The sequence below is a fragment of the Mus caroli genome, unplaced genomic scaffold, assembly GCF_978045245.1.
Source record: "Mus caroli unplaced genomic scaffold, Mus_caroli_1 scaffold_2, whole genome shotgun sequence".
NCBI lineage: Eukaryota > Metazoa > Chordata > Mammalia > Rodentia > Muridae > Mus > Mus caroli.
In genome coordinates, this window is record NW_028227257.1 from 28,807,332 (window position 1) to 28,832,098 (window position 24,767).

General features: G+C 48.8%; 1 protein-coding gene across 2 annotated transcripts; it reads right to left on the minus strand.

Moving 5' to 3' along the window:
• Positions 1-1,518: 1,518 nt before the first annotated feature.
• Entpd6 (ectonucleoside triphosphate diphosphohydrolase 6) lies at positions 1,519-24,767 on the minus strand. 2 transcript variants are annotated; one of them, XM_021186385.3, is made up of 14 exons: positions 24,599-24,767; positions 19,763-20,083; positions 17,184-17,260; positions 14,419-14,562; positions 13,093-13,168; positions 11,982-12,017; positions 10,830-10,918; positions 9,618-9,697; positions 9,082-9,146; positions 7,684-7,785; positions 6,139-6,276; positions 4,266-4,322; positions 2,789-2,901; positions 1,519-2,572 (listed from the first exon to the last, which is right to left on the minus strand). In XM_021186385.3, exons 2-14 carry the CDS (start codon positions 20,052-20,054, stop codon positions 2,474-2,476), a joined length of 1,368 nt encoding a protein of 455 aa, XP_021042044.1. In that variant the 5' UTR covers positions 20,055-20,083; positions 24,599-24,767; the 3' UTR covers positions 1,519-2,473. The 2 variants fall into 2 exon arrangements, with proteins under 2 accessions (XP_021042044.1, XP_021042035.1); XM_021186376.3 differs by having other exon boundaries at positions 19,763-20,086.

Genomic DNA, 24,767 nt, shown 5'->3' on the forward strand with positions numbered 1-24,767 from the left:
TCAGAGGACTCACCAGGCACACTTTACAGTCTGCCAGAACGGCAAACATCAAACCACGAACCATGAGGCAGTGGCTGTGTGGGCGAGGGAAGCCCCCACCAGTCCAACTTAAAATGCTAATGTTCTTAGATGGACAGTGTCACGTGTCCACGCATGGCTCACAGACAAGAACATGGAAGTAGCAGGACGGCCTGAGGTCCTGTCACCACCCACCACAGCAGGCAGCCAGGGTGTCTGCCATTCAAGTAGGAGCAGTGTCTGGCAGGGCACATGGCAGGAGGTGTGAGGGCTGTGCTGGGTGGACCCAGTGACCCATACAGGCCAGAGTGATGCAGCTATTTAAAGAAAACCCATCTTCTTTATCATCGTGAAAGGCACCAAGGGTGAAGTGACTTGCATATTTTGCTGGGCCTAAAAATACCCTGAGCTAATTGGTGTTCTTTTGGGAAGTATCCAGCTGTTTACTTCTTCATGAGATCACGAACCCTACCTGCTTTTGTGTTTCCGTCTTGCGGCTTTTATGCTGTGTCTCTGGAGGTCTTTAAATATTCAGGCCATTAGCTCTAAGAGGAAGAGGCCGGCCGTGTGGACTCTGCCAAGCGGTAGGAGGTGCAGTGTGAAACAGGATAGGTTCTTCCATACCCTTCACAGCAAAATCTTCCTGGCTCTGGTCCCAGGTGACTTTTTATCTGCTTTATCTTTTTTAGACCCAAGTTATATACTGGCTACAAGCCCCTCCAAGGTTTCATTTTGGGGAGACTACCAGGTTCACTTTTGCTCAGGTTCAAGGGTCTCCCTACTGCCTTGGAATTGGGGTCCCACTGACCCCCGCGACCCTCCCAGGACTGTTAGGTCTTATACAGGCTTCCTCCTACCCATTACCTGCCCTGCGACTCTCAGGCTCCACTGTGCAGGGACCTAGCTTCTTTATGGACACGTGACCATCATGAAGCTGTTGTGAGCACTCCAGGCGAGATCCTCTTGGAGTTACTTGAGTAGCAGGGGAAAGGTGTCAGAGAAGTGAGATGAGGAAACTGGCTCCTTGGAGTCTTTCCTACCCCTTTTGCCTGGAGAACTCTGCTCCTCTGGCCAGTCCAAGTGGAATTCTTAGTGTAGGAGGTGGGAGGTAGGGAGTGTTTTTCAGGGCCAAACCTTGTGAACTCACCACAGGCTTGGGGGATGTGAGCATCCGGGGTATCAGTGGGCTCACTGTCTTTCCCCCTGGTATGCGGCCCTTTTGGAACTATGCCAGAATCAAGCCAAATCATTGTTGAGCGCAGAGTGACCTAGAGTGATGTACCCAGAGCTGTCCCTAGTCAAACTGTCAGCTATGTCTCAGGAGAGGGAGGAGCTCCATAGAAAGCTGGGACAGGGACCCCCCAACCCCAAAACAGCCCAGGCCTCCGGGTGGCCTGCTGCTGCTGCTGCTGTCACTGCTGCTGGGTTTCTGCTACTACCCATTGTCCCACTTGGGCAGGTTTTAAATGCTGGGCGCTCACTAATGAGGCAAAAGAGAGAAACCCTTGTAAACCTTTATTTTGAGTTGAACAGTGGTGGCTCAGCTTATTCTATGAACTGTACATTCACTGAGGGGACCATAGGGAAGCCAGCTGCAGCCGAGTGAGGGGGTGGGGTGAGGAGTAGTATGGTTCCGGGCTGAGCTTTCTAATCTGCCCCACTAGTCTGCAAGTGGCTCATAGCAGGAATACATTCACTGGGACATAGTTGTGTCCAGAAGAGGGGCTCAGTTTTAACGTAAAGCACTCACAGCTCACAAGGTAGTACTTGAGCAACGGCCCTGAACATTCTCACAGCTCTGCTCACACCCACAGTCTCTGCAAAGGTGGCACGCTGGGTCTGTAAAGAGGCACTGGGCCATCTTCTTCCTACTCAGTGTCCCCATGTCAGTTAATGCTATACCGTTCAAAGGTGGGACAGCAAAGCTCCAGGTAACTTCACATGTCTGTCCTGAGGAAGAGATGGCCACATTCAAGATGCGCTCCCCTTGGATGTGCAAGGTCGGTCAGGTTACTTCAACTCCCACAACTCTGGGAAGGCAGAGAGGCCTGGCTCATGAGGGAACAGGGGCTGGGAGACAAAACAAGACTCACATCACAGAAACACATAAAAGCAGCCACAATCCTGCACACGGATGGGATAAGAACAGGGCTGCATCTCTATCTTAGCATGTGCCCTGGGCCCCACCTGGCTCCCTGCCCACTTGGAGGTAAGTAAGGCAGGGAGATGGCCTCAGGCCAGGCAGCATTCCTACCCTGGCCCTGCCCCAGCTAGTGTGGTGTAGCAGGGCTAGTACACGGGCCATGTCCCAGGCAAATCTGCAGATGCCACTGCAGGCCCAGAGGGTCTCAGCCAGACACAGGCTCCTCAAGGATGGTGTCACTTCCAAGACAGAGGGGTCCATGGAGTTGGGAGCCTTGGAATTCTGGTTGAGGCAGGGAGTAGGGCTCAGCTGCTACAAGGCAGGAACCTTCTGTCTCTTCAGGGAGTCGATGTAATGAAAAATAGCTCCCAGAGCCCAGCTGGTTTCAACATTGTCAATTTTCCGAGCCAGCTTGAAAAGACAAAGGAAAAGAGAAGATGAGGTCACAGGCCTGAGCTGCAGAGACCGGGTGGTGTCTGTGGAAGAAGGCAGTGGCTGAGGAGGATAGACACAGTGCTGGGCTGTTTCTTTAAAGCAGGGATAGGAGCAGGAGATAAAAATTCAAACAGTAGGGTCAACAGTTCCCAGCACCCCACCCCACAAGTGGAATGTGGCACACATACTTACCTTCAGCACCTTGTCCCCGGGAAAACCAAACTCGTGGAGCAGTAGGCTGATATAGGTGAGGTCCATGCAGGCAAAGGGGCTGCTCGGCGGCTGTGTCTCCAGAGTGCGGCACACTGGGAGAGATGCCGACTCTCAGTTGTGTTTTAGACAATCTCTAGTTGGGATGGAGCAACAACCCTGGCCCCAACTGCTGTGGGTGTCGCTCTTCACTTCTTTTTTATTACTATTTGTTTCTTTGAGTGTTTTTTGGCATAGCCCTGGCTTTCCTGGAACTCACTCTGTAGACCAGGGTAGTCTTAAACTCAGAGATCTGCCTGCCTCTGCCTCCTAAGTGCTAGGATTAAAGGTGTGTGCCACCACTGCCCAGTGCTCTTCACTTCTGATTTACTGTCAAACTACAGTGGAACCATCCTATTGGCAGACCAAGAGGCCAGTCTCAACTTCGACTAGGCCTGGATGCCAGGGCCAAAAGAGTCTTGAATGTCTTATCTTGGGGAAACAGTGGTAAGTAACCAAGTGATAAGAGTAACCAAGGGGTTACTCTTACCTTGGAGTAACCCCATCTCCTGACCACATCTCTGTATCTGAGACCCTCAAAACTTTCTAGGTGTCAACATACCTAGAATCAAGCTTTACAATAATGACATTAAAGCTATCCTTTAATTCCAAGTCTATCCTTGTGTGTGCCCTTGTGTGGGCACAGAGGACAGAGGAGAACATCTGGTCTCCTGCTATAGTACTCTCTACTTTATTCCCTTGCGACAAGGTCTCTCATTTGAACCTGGAGCTCAGCAGTTGGCCAACAAGCCTCAGCAACCCTTCTGTCTTCTCCCCCTCAGCCTGGGCTTTGTAAGCACAGGCAACCACACCCAGATTTTTATGTGGGTTCCGGGTATCTGAGTTCAGATTCTCATGTTTGTGCAGCAAACACTCTCAAACCATTTCTATAGTTCCTAGAATCTATTCTTGATAGACGGGCAAATCCACCCAGACATCCAAAGTCCGGGAAAAAGTCAAGATGTGCCAGGAAAGCATGAAACCACCACGCTATTGGTAGGGGAGGATGGGGGAGAGAGGAGAAGAAAACTCCTATGGAGAAAACCGCAAAGCTCATGAGCTTTCAACTGCAAACTGGGAGCAGCAGCCAGCAGGGCTGAATATGGACATGACACTCAGTCTTAGGTGCCAGGGTGATGTGACACAGAACGGGTGCAGAAAGGGCATGATGGTAAGGAGAGCGAGGACAGGCACCGGGACTATGGCCTTTCACATCTGGGGATACCTTCCACCAGAGGGTAGCATCCTGGATTTAGGCCTTAGCTGAGCCTAGTATACTCTGCATCCTGCCCTTACACACCTCCAGCACTGTCTACTGGACAGAATAAGGTACCAAGCCCAGCAATTCTGGGCCTTGTGCCCATCACAAGCACATGGGGTTTCTGTTCCTACAACCCCTGACAGTTACAGCACCACTCACCGTACTTGGCTGCTATCTCAAAGTCTCCAACTACAAGGCTGCCTCCTTTCTCTGCATCTGTTGGATAAGATAGACACCCATTCAGCAGGAACATGGTGGAACCATGTGATGCCACTGATGTCCCAGGCTGGCACTTGCAGACCCCATACCAGGAGGTCCACAGCACACATAAACATGCAGACGTGGGTCTTTCTTATATGTAACCACTGCTGACTTCGGGGAGCTGCCCACACTCACTGCTCCTGTGTCTCCTTTTAAAAGTCCCAAGGAATCAAATCTTTAGCCTCACGTATGCTGGGCAAGTGCTCTGCCACAGAGCTACCATAGAATCAGAAGAGGTGCAGCTTAAGATGAGCAGGTATCTCTACCAGCACCATTCAGGATAGGGGGCTAACCTTATCCCCAACTCTGCAATGTCCCCCAAGGAGCCTCACCAGTATCTCTGGGCCCCAGGAAAAAGCAAGTGCTTGAAACTAGCAACAGTAGAAGCACAGAGTAGTGCATCGGGAGGCGAGTGAACTTCTCTGGACTCTGGAGGCACTGCCTCTCTCCTCAGAGACACACTGACAGCATGTGACTGTAGGGTTATCTTCCTTCCTCAGAGCTGCCACATAGGTAGCAGAAGTTATTCGTAGAAAAGCCAAGGCAAGGGCCTCACAGAGCTGGCTCCAAAGAAGAAGGCCCCCACCCCCACCCAGAAGGCTGCAAAGCAAGTTGAAGTGGGGACCCCTGCACTGCAATGCCCATAGCTTTGGTGTGGTCAAGAGTACACAAGTGAGTGTCCCCTGCTCTAGCTCCGGAGCCAGAAAAGAGGCTGTGGGAATCTCCTGCTTTCAGGAAGCATTACTTAGCATGCTTGTTACCCCAGCCAATGCATCTGCATTGCCTTGAGTTATTTCTTTAAGGAAACTGTTTTGGGGGCTGGACGGGTGTCTTAGCAGTTAAGAGCATTGGCTGTTCTTCCAGAGGTAAAGGATTTGACTCTGACATCTACATGGTGGCTCACAATCATCTGTATCTCCAGTTCTAGGGGATCTAATGCTATCTATCTCCTGGCCTCCATGGGCCAGGCAGGCACCTATGTGGTACATACAAATATGAGCAGACCACACACACACACACACACACACACACACACACACACACACACACACACACACGAGGTGGGGGGAAGAGGGGGAGGGGGAGGGAGGAGGGGGAGGGAGGAGGGGGAGGGAGGAGGGGGAGGGAGCACGAGCTGGGGAGATAGCTTTCAGAGATTTAGATGCTTGTTGCTCTTGTAGAGGATTTGGTTCCCAGTACAACCATCTTTATCTCCAGGTCCAGGAGATCCAATGCCCCTTTTGGGCCTCCACAGGCCAGCAGTGAATGTGGTGCACACACACACTTGCAGGTAAAACATTCATATATATCCATTTACATAGATTAGGTATAAGTATATAATCTAAATAATTTTTTTTGAAAAGAAAACGGTTTTTTTAAACCACCAAGGTACCTTTGTACCCTTTTCACAGACTGGCTACTGACAGCCTCAACAAACCCCACTGGCTTGCTGTCTACCCTGCCCTGGCTCTTTAGACCAAGGTGAGCCCCTCATTGCTGGTCTAACCCCTTCCTCAGAAAGAGAGCATGTGGTTAGCCATCCCAAGGGGCTCCGGAGCTGAGGCCACAGGGCAAGGCCGGGCAGTACACAGTGAGTGAAGCAGCAGCAGCCCTACCTTCTGACTGGCTCAAAGGAACTCACTTACCTATGAGAAGGGGCTTACTCCTTCCTGCCTCTCACACTGTTCCCTGAGCCCACTCACTTCACACATACCAACAAAGCCACTACTGGCGAGCACTGGCCCTCTGCCCAGACTGGCCTGGCCCTTACCTATAAGGCCAAAGCTGGCTGCAAGGTCATAGTAGTAGGAAAACGCATAGAAGTCCACGTGCTGTGCCTCTTCCGTCCTGTGTACTTTATTTCGGAGGACTTCTGATACTCTGCTGGCACACAGCTCATAGAGGCCCACTGTAAAAGACAAGAGAGAGCACACAGCTAACGTCAGCAAGCCCAGGGCACAGAGGCCACATGGCTCCCAGCAGGCACTCTCCAGGCATTTGCAAGTCCTCAGGCATGGAGCAGGCCTTACCAGGAGGATCCTGTATCTAAACACTGGATGGTGTGTTGTCTGGCCCTGTGTGGTCCTCCACTCCATACTTGTCAACCCAGCAGCTTGTTTTAACTTAGCCACACAACATGCAACCTCCCTACCTCACAAACCAGGAAGTAGCCATGGGCCATCTGCCAAGCTATGTATCTGGATGGCAGAAAGCCCAGAAGCTGAGAAACTCTGAAGATCATTCAACTTCCCTGGTCATCCAATGGGCACTTTAATGACCCTGTCTTAGACTGGCTTTAACTAGTTTCCCTCTCCTCTCCTTCCCAGTGATCCTCCATGGGCCTCCCAGCTATGCTCTCAGCTCCCAGACTCCATTTCCTCTCTCTGACCTTGGTCAGATCAGCCACACTACCTCCATATTCACTGAAGCTTCAGCTGCTGCACACTCTGCATCCTTGACCAGAACACTGTTTAGATATGGGCAGCTTGACCCTATCTCTTCACACCCTGGCTGAAATGCTATGTATGGGCCTTCCTCGTTAATACCGCCATCTGCCATGCCTCACCCATTCTAGGTCATTTTGGCTTCAAGGCTCTTATTTCCTCATCTAATTCCTCCTATCAGAAAGCAGATACTGTGGTGGCAAGACCTGGCCTTCCCCCTGTTTCTTTTCCAGATACTTCTAAAAAGCGTCCGCCAACACAGACAAGGCTGTACCTTCCCCAAGTGCAACCCTTTCTGAGGAACGAGTTAGACCTGCAAAACTGACAGTAGAACCAGGCTGACCACACAACAACCAAAGGCAGATATGCCATATGTATTGCGTCTAGCCTGGGAACAACATCCCAGTATTTCTCCTTGAAGAAAGTCAAAGGACCCAGAGTAACACAGACCAGGATGAAGGCCAGTGACAGGGTGGTGGGGGCTGTGTACCCTGGGCTGTTGGCAGAAGCAGCCTTCATTTCTCTCTGCACAGAACCAGCCAGGGAAGAGCTTTTGGGCCAGAAGCCCAAATGTGGCTATTTGTCTCAGGTCCCATGGCAGCCAGTTCCTCTCCCACTGGAGGTCTGTTCAGAAACTGGGCTCTTTGGACAGAGGTATTTGGTGAGAGACAAGGAGACTTTGTGTAGAGACCCTGCAGAGGGCCCAGCTCTCCATACAAGCCTTCACAATCTTGCCACAGCTCTTGGCTGCCTGCACTAGGGAAGGTCCAGCCTTGTCTGTGTTGGGGCCTGCTTTGTACAGTGATCTGGAAAAGGGACAGGGGAAGCAGACTACCATTGTCCCTCATGAGCCTGACAGCAATGCCACCTACCTGCCTTCTGTCCTGAAATTCTATAGGTGACCTCCGCATGCTCCCACTCTCCTCGGAACCGGGGAGACAGACAGGGGCTGACCAGTTCCTTGTCATTCTCAGCTGAAATAGAGATGACCATGTAGGTAAGAAGCAAACAGTGCCATGACCATTAAAAGGAGCTTAAAAGACTGGGTAGGGGTGCAACAGAGAATGCTACAGGCATTCTACAGGATGCTGGGGTGCAATGAGCCCCATCTCCCAGGACAGTCCAGGTCAGCTGGAGAAAAGCCCTGCTCTGTCACAGGCAGCCAATCTTGCTTGCTCAGGAACATGACTGTGACCCAGTGAAATGAAGCATCGCATGTCCTCTGGGCATCTAAGGTCCCAGACACTGGGCCAAGTGCTATTTCATCAGTTATCACGATGACCCTAGTTGGAGGAGACCAATGCAACCCAATTTTGCAGATAGCTGAGGCTGGGAGTAACTGGCAGGCTGGTAGGAAGGCAAGGACAGGTGCCACCAGGTGTTACCATGCTACAGAGTGAATCTGTGCTCACAGCATGAACTGGACCCAGAAGCTATGCTCTGAAAGCTTGCTCCCAGGCTTTAGAACTATTATGCTGGGGTGAAACCTTTAGTAGGTGGGCCCCAGGAGAAGTTAGGTCATCAGGGCATTTCCTTGAAGGACTCCTGGGGTCTCTTTCGTCCTTTGCTTCCTGCCGCCAGCAGGTGAACAGTATGTCCAGCCACATGCTCCCTTCATGATGTCCTGATTGACCACAACCCAAAGGTAATATAAGTAAGTGACCATGAACTTAAACCCCCAGAACCATAAGTCAGACAAACTCTTCCTTGGTGTCATTCGCCCCAGCTACTGTTAAGTGACAGAAAGTGACACATGAGGTGATTCCAAACTCAGGTGACATGATTCAGAAATTATTTCCCTAGTATCTCTCCTTTTTTTTTAGCCAAAAAACTTCCCTTTATTTTATGTACATAGGTGTCTTGCCTACATATATATATGTGGGTGTGCCACATATGTGCACCATCTGCAGGGGATAGAAGAGGGTTCAGATCCCTTGGGGCAAGAGTTACAGACAGTTGTGAACTGGGAATAGAACCTGGGTCCTCTAGAAGAGTGGGCCAGAGCTCCTCTAGCCAGAGCTCTTAGCCACTGTGTCATCTTTCTAGCAAGCCCCTACTATCTCTTTCAAGAATGATAACTCAGAGGAATGTTCAAAGGGCCATTCGTACCCCATCTTACCTTAGACCTGGACATATTCCACCTAAGCTGACTGAGTGGCCAATGGCTGATATGCTGCTGTGTAGTGCAGGAAGAAGGGGAAGAGAAGAGGAGGAGGAGGAGGAGGAGCACTGAGAGGAGGGAGAGAGCCTAGAGCAAATGTTCTACTCACCAGGTTTCCCCTCCACACCGCCCAAGATAGCCAGTCGTGCCGACATCAGTCCCAGCCCCAGGTAGCTGTGGAGACAAATCTTGGTGAGGCTGGGCATACACACATACACCTGCCTGGGCTCAATGTGAGTAAGGTTTTCACTGCGTTTTCTATGAGCCCCGTGGCTGAAACACTAATTGAACTGAGAGCCTGTCTTGAGCTCTAATGGAATCTGTACACACAGCAGCGAGGCAGGCAGAGTCTATCATTTTCTTTTATGAGGTGCAGGAAGTGCCTTGTGGCTAGCCGGCAGCCCACTCCTCACCTCTTAAGTCTTTTCCAAGCCTCCCCCAAAGTAGAACAGAACAGGACAAGCACCAAAGAAGAATGTGGTTTTACAGTGAATTTTAAAATGAAGTACATAGGAGAAGCAGGGGAGGCAGGACAAGAAGGGCCCAGGTAGTCTCTTGGCGTGAGATTCTGGGATCTGGCACGTACATGGGAAAGGATCCCGCCATGAGGCATCCGTGGGTGGTACCAGGAGTGAGCAAACCCACCTGTAGGAGTACAGCTTGTAAGTCCTGTTAAACATCTGCAGCGCTGTCAGGTGGCCGGGCGGGGAGGCCTGCAGGGTACCCTGGGGAGGAACATGGAGCTACTGTTGCCCCTGCTTTCCACAACACCATGCCCTCCTCCCTGAATCACAGAACTGGGACACAAGTGAGTTTCCCACTACATTTCTGACTATGAAACAATGAGGAGCAAGGAGTAAAAAAACCAAAACCAAACCCATCTGGGGTGAGTGGTTTCTCTTAAGCTGTTTTGTTGTTTTTTGTATTTCTTTCCATATTAGGGACCAAACCAGGGCTCTTAAGTTCTAAGAACTTGACCAGTAAACAAAGCAACATCCTCAGCATTCCTCCTCCTCCCCCCTCCTCCTCCTTCTCCACTCCTCCTCCCCCTCCTCCTCCTCATCATTTTGAGATAAAGGTCCTGTTAACTTGTCTAGGCGAGCTTTGCCCTTCTAGTCCTCCAACCTCAGTCTCCCCCCAGAACTGGGCTTACAGATGTACAGCACAAGACCAGCTGCATCTTGCCTCTTCTGACACACACAGTCCACTCAGACTAGATAAGCATCTGTCTCAGAAAGTGAATAGAATCATAGCTTCAGTTTCTAGTTGTATAATTTTTTTTTTTTTTTGAGACAGGGTTTCTCTGTATAGCCCTGGCTGTCCTGGAACTCACTTTGTAGACCAGGCTGGCCTCGAACTCAGAAATCTGCCTGCCTCTGCCTCCCGAGTGCTGGGATTAAAGGAGTGTGCCACCACGCCTATATAAATATCTTTACACAGTGTGTAACACACTGAAAACAAGATGTGGCTGAAAAGAGAGGTATTTGAAATAGATGGCATGAAATGCAAGTTGCTTTTTTTTTTAACCTCATTTAGAATGTTTATCTTGAAGGCTGACCTCCCTCCTGCCTATGAGCCACACTGTCCGCTCTTGCTCCTGGAACTCTGTGGAGGATGGGAGGTATCTAGTCTCTAGCACAACACTAGTCATCATTTGGTTTTACCTCAATGAAGAGCAGGTTTTTATTTTGGATTTTAGTGGGTAGAGTTAAAAATCTAAGTCGTTATCTGTGAGAGAACTCAGAGGGGCAGAGCGCCTTCCAGTGGCCAAGGGCCTTCTCTGAGGGGCCTCCTCTGGGTGACTGCAGCTCCCCTGACTGTGATGCACACACCTGGTCAGCAGGCAGGACTGGTTACCTCGACACGTGGGAGGAAGGTGATCTGAGTGGATCCTCCGCCCAAATCCAGCATGCCCACACTGCTGCTTCCTGGGGTCTTCAGACTGCCTAGATCACAGTGAGTATAAGCATAGATAGTGCTGTCGTGTTAGGAAGGAAATGAGGACACCAGGAAGACCAAAGAGAGGTCAGAAGCCTTTCCGAGTGGGGAAAAAGGCAGAGAGGCTGCTGCAACTCCTTAGACAACGGCAAGTTCAAGGTATCCACGAGCCACGGCTCTGCATACTGTGGCTGTGGTGTGAAGAACAGGATCACACTGACCACAGAGAGAAACACTGACTTTGCTATTCTGACACAGGTCCTCTCTGCGAGGCATCCTCTTCGGCCAGCCCCACCCCAGACACAGTGCTCCCAAAGCATCTGCAGTAGAGAGCCCAAGCCTACCCACCAGTATCTTTGTGCCCTCATCTTGGTGAGACCTGCCAGGAAAACCCTTTCTTCCTTCTATACAGACACACTGCCCTTCTCCAGTGAAGGGGCCACACTGAGAACAATCTGCAAGTGTCTCTTCACAACCTGTTTCCACAGGCAGGTGTTCCTGCCAGAGCTCATTAGCAAGCACATCACAGCCAATATTTTAAGGCCTGACTGGCTTTTTTTTTAATCTTTGTTTTTTAAAACAGACTTATTTGTTTTATGTATTTAAGTACTCTATCTGCATGAACCCCTTTCGCCTGAGTGCCAGAAGAGGGCATCAGATCCCATTACATCCCAGATGGTTGTGAGCCACCGTGTGGTTGAGCTCATGGAGCTCAGGACCTCTGGAAGAGCAGCCAGTGCTCCTAACCACTGAGCAATCTCTCTAGGCCCATGACCAGGTTCTATTCACTGCTTCTCATGACTACAGGTCAGAGCTCCAGTGGATGCTGGGCTGGGGTTGAGCTGAAAGAAGAGCAGGGGTAGGAAGGAGCTCTAGACACAGGCACATACGGGTTGATTCTGCCTGACCTGTCTGGACATGCCGCCACCCTATCTGCCTCCAAGTAAGTCAGCAACACTGAATCTGGGCGTTATGGGAATGGGGCCTCTGTACTTCAGAAAGCCTGACAGGCACTCCTTTGCTAGGGACAGTGAGCCAGTAGCCTTTCCCATTCGGTAGGTAGACACACACCTGTCAGGAAGTTGACAGTGATCCAGGCCGAAACACCTGTAAGAGAATCGCACAAGTATTTTAATTCCTTAAAAAAAAAAAAAAAAAAAAGAGTTCGAAATGTCTTTTCTGTGCATGGGTGTTTTACTTGCATGTATATCTGTGGACTTCGTGTGTGCCTGATACCCATGAAGGCCAGAAGAGGGGTTAAAGCCCCTGGAACTAGAGTCATGGGTGGTTAGAAGCCACCACGTGGTAGGTGGGAACTGAACTTGTGTCTTCTGAAAGGGTAGCAAGTACTCATAATAGCTAAGCCATGTCTCCAGACTGCATTTTAATCCTTGACACATGGGGCTGCTACCTATTTCCAGATTTCAGGGGCATGGTGGGCATCGCTTGCCATTTCCAGCCAAGAACCCAGGGTCTTCGGGCACACACTAAACCCTTAGAACACATTACCAAATGCCATGTCTCCTCCAGGATTTTGTCACCAGCTTCCACTTTTAAAAGAGGTAGAAAAAGAATCCAATGCTACATCTGCCCTCCAGACAAGCTCACTCTTAAGGTCTTATTTAAAATCACTAGCCAGGGAGGAGACTCAAGGGTCAGTCTCAGAACGAGTTATATAACCACAATATTCCCAGCCTGTCAGCAACTACTGTTCTTAAAATGCCCTTAAAACCCAAAACATGATGTTTTCGTTTTTTTTTTTTTTTTTTTTTTTTTTTGGTTTTTCGAGACAGGGTTTCTCTGCGTAGTCCTGGCTGTCCTGGAACTCACTCTGTAGACCAGGCTGGCCTCGAACTCAGAAATCCGCCTGCCTCTGCCTCCCAAGTGCTGGGATTAAAGGCGTGCGCCACCACGCCCGGCTCTAACATGATGTTTTCAAAGGCTTCACCTGTACCAGGTAAAAAGCTTGTCTCTAACAACGTAACTGTTGTGCACAATAAAGCTGTGCACAAGACCATGACCTGGCCTGGCGACAGTGCCTTCAGGCCTGGAGTCGGTGTAGGTGCAGCAGCAGCGGCGGCAGCAGCGGCAGCAACAGAAACAGCAGTGGTGGCAGCAGCAGCAGTGGCACATTTGTCTGACTGGGACATGCACTGATGAGATGCCCATTTGTCAACTCTACCTTCGTCTGTGCCGTTCATGATGGAAACACAGTCATCCCCGACAAGGAAGGGTGATGCCTTGAACACCTCCTTCACCTAAACGCAAGAAGAAACACTTCTTAGCCCAGCATGGAGCTACAGCTCTACGAACTTCATTTGTACTCCCAGAGCTAGGAAGGCAGGAGACCTGGAGTTTGAGGTCAGCTGGAGTATCTCACCCTCCACCCAAGCCGGGGCAGGGAGGATGTGTTCAATCTTCAGAATTAAGATCGGAGGTTCCCAAGGATGTGTTCAGCTGGCTGTTGGCTGTGACAGAACACTGGAAGGTTCTGCAGTGTTCTCTGAGGCAAAGCTTACACTGTTTCAAGCTTCTGCAATCTCTATAGAGGTGTCCTTGGCTGATAACCCTAGGATAGATAGCTAAGGAACATGCCACTCCAGGTACTCCATCTTTAACTGCTGGGGATAACAGAGTTCTGAGAAAAAAGATAGCCTAGAGAGGGTTGGCATGCACCAAGCCCCATGAGTCCCCAAACACTGCCTGGCTTTGGGTTGGGACATGAAGGGCAAAAAGCCCTATGAGGTGGAGCTTAAGCCTGGGGACCACTCATGTGGTCTGCATATATATAGGTAGGAACATGGGTATCAGAGCCTGGCAGAGGGTGTAGGGGGTGTGTGTAACTGGGTATGTTTCTTTACTTTCTAAGGAATCCCAGGACATGAGACTGCAGTGTCTGCCTCCTTTGTCGCCTAAGAAGGTGTACTGTGCCACCATCTTGCATACAAACAGTGTAAGAATAATCTAGAGGTTGAGGGAGACTGTATCTTCCTAAACTTGGTAGATGGGAAGAGAATTAGCTATATATTCTGGGGATGAGGATGTATCCCTAGTATGAAGTGTAAAGTGGCTGTCTGGGGACACTAGGTCCCCCAAAAAGCACCATAACCGGGGAAGAGGCTGAGGGTCTCTTGGGTAGCCACAACTGAGCTCAGGCTAAGACACCAGCCCAGCTCACATACCTTGTGGGGAGGGCACCCTTCAGAAGCACAACATAATTTTAAAACAGTCATTTTCTTACATGTTAGAAAGAAGATTCCTAAAGTGATACTATGAAAGTTCCAATGGTTTTCTCTTCTATGTCCTGCCTGCTTGACACTAACTGGGACGTTAGTGGCTATTTTGTTCTGAGACAATGTCTCACTCTGGAGCTCATCATGGCCTCTGGCTTACGATCTTGCTCTGCCATCTCGGTGCTGGGTGACAGATGTACACCAGCACGCCCAGCATGGTTAGTGTTTTTAGTGATCCTTAACCACTCTCCAGTTGGGGGAACGGCTAAGCTTACCTTTTGCAGCAACTTCTGAGCCTTTTCTCCCGGCAGCAGGCGCAAACCGGCTGTGGCCTTGAGAACCAGAGGGGTAGCCTTCCAGAAATCATAAGGAATGTGTTGCTTAGCAACATTCAGAAGCTCTTGGATCCCCTGAGCACTCTGTGGATGTTGTGAAAGCAAATCAGGGCTGTTATACATACTACCCAGGTACCACCACACTTTAAAATGTATATTTAAATATATTATCTAACTTAAGAATTACATTTGGGGGATGTGTGCGCACGCACATGCACATATTCACATGTAGAGAACAGAGGGCAACCTCCAGGTGTCAGTGCTCACCTTCCACCTGTGTAGGCAGGGTCTCTCGTTTCTGCTATGGCATGAGTTATATAAGCAACGTGACTCACCACACTGGGCTTTTCATGTGGGTTCTGGGACTTGAACTTAGTTCAGCAGCCACGTGAAGCTAGTGAATCTACCTGCGTATGCACCTCCTGACCCCTTTCTCTTAATTTCAAAAACAGCAGAGCCATTGCATCAAGCAGCACTGGCCAGTTGTGAGAACACAAGGAGGCCAGAACATGGAGGATAGCCCTTGGCATAGAACATGGCATGTGAAAACAGGGCAAGAGCCACGGGCTGAGCCTCCTTTTACATAGCTTCCATGCTTTCCGAGCAAGATTTATGCTCTGGTCTGTCATCACCTGTGCTGGTTAGTTTTGTGTCAACTTGACACAAGCTAGAGTTACCTGAAAGAAGTGGGGCTCAATTAAGAAAACGCCTCCATAAGATTCAGCTGTAGGGTGTTTTCTTAACTAGTGATTGATGGGGGAAGGCCTATGGAACTGGGTGGTGGTGTCATCCCTGGTGGTCCTGGGTTCTATAAGAAAGTAGGCTGAGTAAGCAGGCTACCACGGCCTCTGTATCAGATCCTGTCTCTAGGCTCCTACCTTACTCGAGTCCCTTGTCCTAGCTTCCTTCATTGATAGACTTGCAATGGGGAAGTGCAAACTCAATAACCTCTTTCCTCCCTAACTTGCTTTTTGGTCATGGTATTCATCAAAGCAATAGAGATCCTAACTTAGACACCAGCCCTCACCAGGTGACCTCACAGGGTTGGGACTACTTCCCTGGACGTCATGGAGAAACTAGCAAATTGTAGCGTCATTCATAGACCTGAGTCCCATGAATAGCCTCATTAGGGTGCCATCACTTGCCAGAAAGCTCAAAGGGTGGCTCTGATGTAAACATGGGTAAATAGTAAAGCCTGCCCAAGGGGAAAACTCACTTTTTACCTAGAATTCCAACTCCACAAATCCACCCGAACATGACAGACTCTACCTCCCTACTGTGGATGCAAAATAAAAAGAGGGAGAGGTCTCAAATATTTGTCCAAGGACACACAAAGCGGGTCTTGAAGACTCCATGAGGAAGCAGGGCACATTCTGGAAGCAGCCAGGACACTCATCTCACTGAGTGTGTCACTTATCTATAAGTTGGAGTTTTAATTCCCCTAGTTAATTAATCTAAGCATGACATTCAATTCAATTTAGCCAAATCACTAATTTGTTTGTTGTATAGCCAAGTCCTGTACTACCCTGTCTGCAACCATGATGCAACTGTGGACAGGAATAACCATAGCTCATGCTCTGAGAAATGCTGGACCTGGGCTAAGGATGTGGCTCACACATGAGAAGCCCTGGGTTTCATAAACAGCATTTAAAAGAAGAAAAAGATAAAGGAATGACAGGGAGGTCAGAGCTCTCTGACTGCTAGTTTCTGCTTTCGAAGAAGGCCAGGTGTCTTCAGCTCACCTACGCTAGCACATGAAGAACATCAGACGTCTAAAAGCTACACGCTTACAAAAGTCCTTACTTCACTTTAATGAAATTTGCTTTATATTTATTTATTCTATTACATTTATTTGGTTTGGGGCTTTCATGAATTACGTGTACTTTGTATTTATTATTTTTGTGGGGTGGGTACTGGAGATGAAGCCCAGGGGACCAGGCGTGCTAGGCAAGCACTTCACCACCGAGTTTCTCTGCTAGCCCTAGCATAACAGTTTTAACATTAATATTTTTAGTAAATGTTCCTTCAGTCAGAGGAACTGTAATGAAAAATTAAAACTACAAATGCACTATGGGAGTTGTAGCTCTGTATCAGAGCACTGGCCAAGCCCTGGGAAGCCCTGGGCTCTATCCCTAGCCCCTTGTATCACAGAATATTATACAAAACTTATACAAAAACTATAGATTTTTTAAACAATTTTTATTAGATATTTTATAAATATTTTAAAGTCCAAATACAGCCTTCTCTTTTTCATTTATTGCTTGTATGAGTGTTTTGCCTGCACACTTGTACACACTGTACTACGTGTGTGCCATGCCCACAGAGGCCAGAAGAAGGCATTAGAGTCCCTGGGCCTGGAGTTACAGATGGTAATAAACTGTTCTGTAGGTGCTGGAAATGGAACCTGATTCCTATGGAAGAACCGTCAGTGCTCTTAACCACTGAACCATCTCTCCAGCTCCACAACAATGCTTCTGTACATCTGTGGATGTGAGCTTCTGAACTGCATAAGGATTAGGGGAGGGCCTCATGACATACACCACACCGGTGGGTGAGACCTGTACCTCTCTCTACCCCTCTATCCTCAGGCAGCAAGGAAGATCTTTTTCTCTCAGGGGACAGTCAACGGATCCAGTTCAGAAGGGGCTGGCTAGTAAGTCTGTTAGGGGACACTAGAAGGGAAAACAGACACAGAACATAGTTACCTTTTCAACATCATCAGCATAAGCAGAAAGCCCAGGCTTCAGTGCTTTGAAGGTTTCATGGGTCAAGGTGGGAGTTTCTAAAGGGAAAACATTTTTAAAAGATGAAACTATGAATATATACAGAGTTATGAGGATATACAACAGAGACTAGCTGATGTTAAGAGCGGAGGCCTGACCATGATGACCAATTACGAGGGACTATTTTTGTTTAAATCCTGCAATTTAGTTTAGCTGAGTAAAGCCTACACCAGAGCTCTCCTTTATTAAATGTGTGTGTGCGCATACATGGGTGTATATGTGTGTCTGTGTGTATAAAGGCAGGCGGGGGTGAGTGTCTTTGCCTAGCAAGCTAGAGGCCCTGGGATTGATTCCAGCACTGCACGGAGCAGACAACTCACACCCTAACTTTATTGAGGACACCTTACTTAAGATAACTCTTGCTGATTTAATAAATGGTCTTAAACTGTAACATAAACACGATGCCCATAATTATAAGATGATATTCTTAGATGGGCCTTGAACAAGCTTCTGAAGGGTTTGTTTTTCTTCTTAAGAAGTTGAGTGTTTGATGTTCGGAGGAGTGGGCTGCATTAAAGTACCCAGAGGCATCCTGTGGCTGAAGACGCCAGTTCCAAATATGAATATGTAAATATGAGGACCGAGGAAGGAAAAAACAGGACCAGAAAAAAAGGAACAAAACTTTTCAAAATGACTGTTCTCCCTAAAGGCAAACACTGGATTATCGTTACTACTGCTTAAACTGAAAGATTACTTTTAAAAATTTGGTGCTAGAAACTGAGTCAGGGCCTCAGACATGCTAGGACAGTGTTCCACCACTCAGGATTCCCTCCCAACCACCCCTGTTACATTCGGTCTCAAAACCAACTTGGGAGGTAAGTAGATTTGGTGTTTAAATGTTTAGCTATTGTACTGGCTGGTTTTGTGGCAACTTGACACAGCTGGAGTTATCACAGAGAAAGGACCTTCAGTTGAGGAGATGCCTCCATGAGATCCAACTGTAAGGCATTTTCTCAATTAGTGGTCAAAGTGGGGAGGCCCCTTGAGGGTGGGACCATTTCTGGGCTGGTAGTCTTGGTTCTATAAGAGAGCAGGCTGAGCAAGCCAGAGGAAGCAAGCCAGTAAGGAACATCCCTCCATGGCCTCTGCATCAGCTCCTGCTTCCTGACCTGCTTGAGTTCCAGTTCTGACGTCCTTTGGTGATGAATAGCAATGTAGAAGTGTAAGCTGAATAAACCCTTTCCTCCCCAACTTGCTTCTTGGCCATGATGTTTGTGCAGGAATAGAAACCCTGACTAAGACAGCTACGAAGTATAAAAGTTCTCAATGTACAAATGGGACAAATTTACAGAAGGGCAGGGCATCGTTTATGCTTTTCAGTCCGCAAAACTTTATTAAATTGCTACTATTGTTGTTTTTCAGGCAGGGTCTCTATATGTACCCTTGGCTCTCCTGGGACTCACTATGCACACCAGGCTGACCTTGGACTCACAGATATCTGCCTGCCTCTGCTTGTACTGGAATTAAAGGCATGCGCCATCGCATCCAGCTTAACTGTTTAAATTTAACACCTTGAATGGATGCAGACTTTTAAAATCTAAGTGATCCTCAATAAAGTTTTTTTTTTAAGCAAAGTTCTGGCCCAAACACATAAAGACATATAAAAATTAATTCAGAAGCAAGTAAAACAGGCTACTGTAGCTCTGGGAAGAGTTGCCAGGGATCTCATGCTGACAGAGCAGTTAATGCCAGGATGGTGTCTGGCTACTAGGGACCTGGAGATGGGACTAGGACAAAGCAGAGGGGCAGAAAGCTGACTGATTGAAAGTCAGATGCACAAAGAGGGTAGATTTCAGGGCAACAGACAAGAGAGCTAAGTCAAGACCCAGGCAGCCAAGGGATCCTGGAGACAAGCACCCACCTTCTGCCTAATGTCCCCACTCCTGGGAAGCAAAGCGGGTAGGGCCTGAGGTCCAGAGCCCTCAGTGCCATGCAGGACCTACAGCAGCAGATCTGCAAGCCTCAGTCCCAGGTTTCTGCTACTGTTCTGACTTGCCTGGGATCCTGGCTTCCCTGAGCCTGACTCTAGAGTTGTTTCCTGCCTTGAGATCTCCCAATATCAACATGACATGGCCCAAATGACAGGTTCAGTTACAAGGCCTACTGTGGACACAGGGAGGGGACAGGCTACTAAATGCCCTCTAGGGTCTTATCTCCCCATCAATGGTAGTCACTACTCACTCGTGTAAGAAGAGCCTTGGGCTCCAGGGGAGGTTAGTGGCACGGGCTTTGTAGCCACTGAGTATCTCTTAGTAACTGCACTTCTTTTTTCAAGAGGTCTGGTACTCACACCCAGGGCCTTACACGTGCTTCTCCCACTGAGCTTTGCCCCAGTGCCGTAATAATTTCATGTTAGCAGGCTTCTACGTTACTCTGGAGCAGGGGCTCAAGCCACACACTCTCTTCTGAAGTCAGGAATTCTCAAGATCCTTGCCCTGAGAGTGGGGAAGTCAGATCCTGTGTCTGTGCCCATAACTCATGGCTCAGAGTTAGACAGATACCTCCAGGTGGCCGGGCGAACTGGAAGACGTGGATGCGGGTGCCGGTACTCCCAGCATCAAACATGATCCCATAGAAGACCTCATGACCACGTGCAGCTGAGCCTGGGGAGCTGAAGGCCTGCTGGGTCCACCGTGCCCCCGAGGCAGCCCCAGCAATGGTGAAGAAGGCCTGGGCAGCAGAGGCCCGGTGCCACTTGATATAGGCAACATAGATGAACAGGCCCACGCACAGTCCCAGGGGATATGCCACCTTCGTCATCCGCAGGGTCCCATGGTTTGGTATTTTTCTCATTTCTCAGTCTGCTGGGAACTATGTAGCCGCTGCTGGTTGAAGAGAGAAGAATGAAGTCAGTCACATTAGGCTGGAGGAGCCGACAGTGTATGTCAGAAGTTCCTAGGTCCGGGGACAAAGTATGCAGCCCCATACTGGTCTGCACCCCACTGCCCAGGAGTCAGAGGCTTTTCTTGATTTTCTTGATGATTCTGGGAGGGATGGTCCAGGACTGAGGGTTATAAACACTGGGTAACTTCCAAACAAAACACACTGGGACATGCTGCTGCTTATATCAGAGAACCCAGTGTCCGCAGACCATTCCAGTGACAGAGCCACAGGACCCACCCATCCTTCACATCTTTACTCACACTTCTGAGATTGTACCTTCAGGATTCACTTTCCTGGGAGCTTAAAACTGGCCATGTGAACAACGAGAGTGAACCTGAGACAGCTATCAAACACTGGCCTTCTATTTTCTGCAAGCTTAATGGAAACTGCTTCTCATTTGTAAGACGCACTCCTGTCCAGGGGTAAATCATGTCTGGTCTTTCAAAGCTTATAAAACTCTAGCCAGGTGGCAAAATGAATTAAAATGAGGCCATCAGTGTCACGTACTTTGGTTGAGTCAGTTTGACATAGCGAAAGCTGGGAAACTGACCAATGAAGCAATGGGTTTCAAAGGGGACTCTCTTCCTGAAGTCTGACATTTTTCTCCCCAAAATTTTAAAAATCATAATATTAATCCTCCACTCACCGTTAGTCTAATGTATAGACTCACGTGCACTCTATTAAGCATTACCTTATAGTAAATGCCTTTTAAGATTGAATTCTAACATAGCTAAAGCCTTTCCCAGTGTTCTAAGATCCCAGATAACAGCAAGGAGCTTAACCTATTCAGTAACTAATTTAGCTCTACCATAAAACAATAAAACACTAGCCATTAGCTCAGTTATCTGCAAAAAGAGACTAAAAGTCTCACTGAGATAGAAATATTTACTACAAACTACATTCCACACCAGAGCAAGTTGATATACTATCCTGATAATGGAAATTCTCCAAATTAGATATAATTTAACAAGGCCTAGAGAATTTCGGGGTCAGTGACACTACATTACTCTTGAAGCCTGTCAAGATTTAAACCCCCTGGAGCAATTAACAAAGTGTAAAACTTTTGCCTGGTCAGGGCTAAAGCAGGCGTTTATCTCTAAGTAAACATAGTCTTTTTAAAGTCACTCCTCTTGCACCTGGGAAACTTCAATGTACCGTATCTATTATGTTTTACAATTTATGATATTCGCTGTAATATAATAGTCTCATGTTTTACCAAGACATTACATTCAGATTCGACACCTCTCTTGTGTGTGTCTCTGTCTGTCCCATCCGACTCTTTGCCCATCTGCTCAAGAGAACTCTTTCCTACGCAGGCATGGGACCCAGAGGGTCTGCGGCACATCAGTTTTGATCTAATATAATCTAAGCAAAAATCACGCACTCATTTTTAAAATACAGTTTTTAATTTTTTCAGAAAGGTTTATTGAGACAGGTTTTTGATATGAAGTCCAGGCTGGTCTCAAACCTCAACCTTCCTGCCTCTGCCTTTTCAGTGATGGGAGTTGAGGTGGGCACCATCACCCCTAGATATTCAATTTCTTTTTTTTAGTAGCTCCTGGTCTCAAAAAGATGAGACATGAGGGCCCTGCATCTCAAGGCTTCTCCTGTCCGCAAGGGATGTCTGCCCGTCTTTTCACGACTCACACTCTTCAGTTATTGAAACGCAGCAGCTAATCCTGGGAGAGCAGGAGGCTTGGTGGTATGGGCCTCAAGTAGGACTTGTGTCTGGCTGGCAGCAGTGTGTGAGTAGGTCAGGGTAAATCCTCCAAGGGTCTCCTCTGCAAGGCAGGTGGATGGCTGTTCATGAAGGACCACCATATAACTTGCAATGCATCCTGGAAATTCAATGTGCTCAAGGGGAGCCACAAAGAACATAAGCTCTACAGGCTTTGTAGATGAGCAGAGGACACATCACATGGGACAACTATGGGCAGAAGGACCCTGTGGCTGCCCTGCGTGAGGAGAGAACAGTAGTTCTAGGCCAGGGAACTCATCCTGAGCTGGTCTGGGTAAAACAGAAGTGGGATGACACTGTACACAGAGCAGGCCTTCCTTGGTCCCATCTCTGGTCACACTCAAACACTCTTAGGCAAGCAGCCCAGGTTATATGAATGCTGCCTCTGAGCCCCAGGCCCAGAGCAAGAAAATAAGACAAAACTTTCCCCCGTTCCTGCCACATGTAGGGCTCAGAACAAAAGGTTTTCTTGGCAGATGCCAAGGAGTAAGCCTCCCTTGCCAGGCCCCAGCTCCTGCCATACTCTTGGTTCCTCTGCACCTAAGAGCTACCCAATGCTCTCACGAGCTCCTCTCATCCATCACCTGCTGTGGGTACTTGCACCTCATACCATACCTTTGATCCTTGCCCAAGCACTCCAAGAGCACAGTGCTTCTTTTTGCCCTGAAAACTCAGCTCCTACCCGTCCCAGGCCCTTTGCGCACATACTATTGTCCATTCCCAGAATGTTCAGCCATCAACTGGGCCAATTTTGTCCAATTCTGACCCTATCCTAAAACCTCTGCTAAAATCCTACTACCACTGCCTTCCCCAGCCCGAACATCTTCATCATGTGCTCTGAGCGCCCTACACCAACCTGGAAATACAAGACTCTTACTTTGTACAACCTGACAACACTTATCAATCTGCATTTACAATCACTGCATTTACATATCAGCAAGCTCTAGATGATATGAACAATCCAAACAGAACATCATATCCAGGGGGTACAGGACCAGAACCAGACAAACTGGTCCACAGGATAGCCATATTTCAGAGGCTCAACTCCAAACATCAACTTTATTCTGTCGGGTTGAAGTGTCTGTCCACAGCTAAGGAGTAGTGCACGAGGACTACTTTTCTCTAGCTATGTCTAACACCCAGTGGTGGTATACTGATCAGACTCCCAAAAAAGCTCACTGAGAACAGCTCAACCTTAGTTTGCACTTTGCAGAACAGAGTTTGCAGAAGCAGCAGCTTGAACTAAAGCCAAGTGGAGAATGAGCAGGAAGTGGAACGGAACAGGAAGCAGCACACAGAGGCAAGCAGAGGTGACTTGGGGAGGTCCACCTCCTGTCAGGTAGATACTGGAGTCAGAGAATGTTAGAGGGCGAGGAGGGGAGGCTAGAGCTCAGAAATATGCTCCGTCTGATTCAAACTGGCAGCTGCCAGATTTTTTTCAGGTTTGCATTAAAAGACAGGAACCAAGCTATGATTACAAATGACTGCTGCACATGCTAAATATGTGTCCAGAAATAAAGCACATTAACAAAGCGTCACGTATTTCTCCTGGTAGTTGTAGAAAGAAAAAAAATATATATATATATAGATTAACAGTCTGGTGAAGACTACCTCCTCCTGATTCTTTTGCAGGGTGCTATGCCTGCGTGGGCCAGTAGGTTCTTCCAGACCTAAGTACACAGAGAGCTGTGTAACTCTCAGGTTCTGTCCATGAGGCCCCAGATGGGACTCAGATGCACACCATCTTAGTCTACCCTTCTTCCAGGGCAGGAGAAGGGGGGCGGGCAATATTCAGACTTACCTTTATGCTTGCTGCATTCTTTTCAAGGACTAATCACATTGTTAAATGTGATTCACATTTAACGGCTCTGCAGCACCCCAGGAGAGATCCTGTAACCACAGTCCTCTGCCTCTCCCTAGGGAATTTCCTTCCTCACTGTCTGAGATTTTCCTATTCTGGCTATGAGCATTCCCTACACCCCTCACCACACAGGATCTGCAGACATAAAAGGACCAGGTATTTTCAGGTGACTGATTTTTTTGGGATATACTCTCAGGGTGAAGGGCTGTGTCCACTGTGACCTACTCAGCAATGGTGTCTCAAATCCAATTACTTCCTGATGCTTTTAAAATAAAAATGTGTTCCCCCTGACTCCCTGTCCTACATTCTGGGTGTCTACATCAGGACCTTTCTCTCTCCTTTAGCCTGAAGCACCTGTGGCCACACACCAACTCAGGCAGAACCACCCTGGTAAGCTCTTCGATGTCACCACGGTTCCCACCTTCCACACAGTCAGAAGACAGGGTTTCCCCGGTTTCCTGAGCCTCCCAGTTGGACTGTCCAGTGCAGAAGGGGAGGCGCCTGGGCCTGGTTCTGCGGGGGGCGGGTCAGCACAGGCCAGCAGAATGAATGGACGCGGCAGGGCTGTGGTCTACACTCGGGCAGAGACCCCTGCTGCTTGGCCTACAGCATAGCTCACGAGTCCCACGGTGTGTTGTAGACGTGCGAGGGCTACGCAGCAGGGACGGAAAGACAGCCAGTTGAATGGACCGAGAGCGCAAGTGACCCTGAGGCCTCCCCCCCGGAGCTGTCTCCGGGCCCAGGGAGGTATCAGGCATTGGAACTGCATCAAGGGGAACCCCGTCCCTCGCGCGCGTGGGGAGACCAACCGTAATCAGTCCTCCGAGCCAAGCACATTTCGCTGGCCCCGCTTACCCTGCACGGCTCCCTCGGCCCCGCAGGAGAGGTAGTGGCGTAGCCCGAGGCAGACAGCGACCACACACCGCGCGCCCAGCTCTCCAGCGCCCGTCCGTGTCAACAGAGCCTTAACGCGTGGAAGCAAACCCCCAGCAGATGCTGAGAAGCTGTCTCCGCCTACGTGCAC

Coding starts and splice junctions, on each gene's coding strand:
- Entpd6 (XM_021186385.3), bottom strand. CDS start 20,054: ATGAGAAAAATACCAAACCATGGGACCCTGCGGATGACGAAGGTGGCA. Junction 7,786..9,081: donor CGGTGTGGAGGGGAAACCTG/GTGAGTAGAACA, acceptor TCTCTATTTCAG/CTGAGAATGACAAGGAACTG. Junction 6,277..7,683: donor AATTTCAGGACAGAAGGCAG/GTAGGTGGCATT, acceptor TGTCTTTTACAG/TGGGCCTCTATGAGCTGTGT.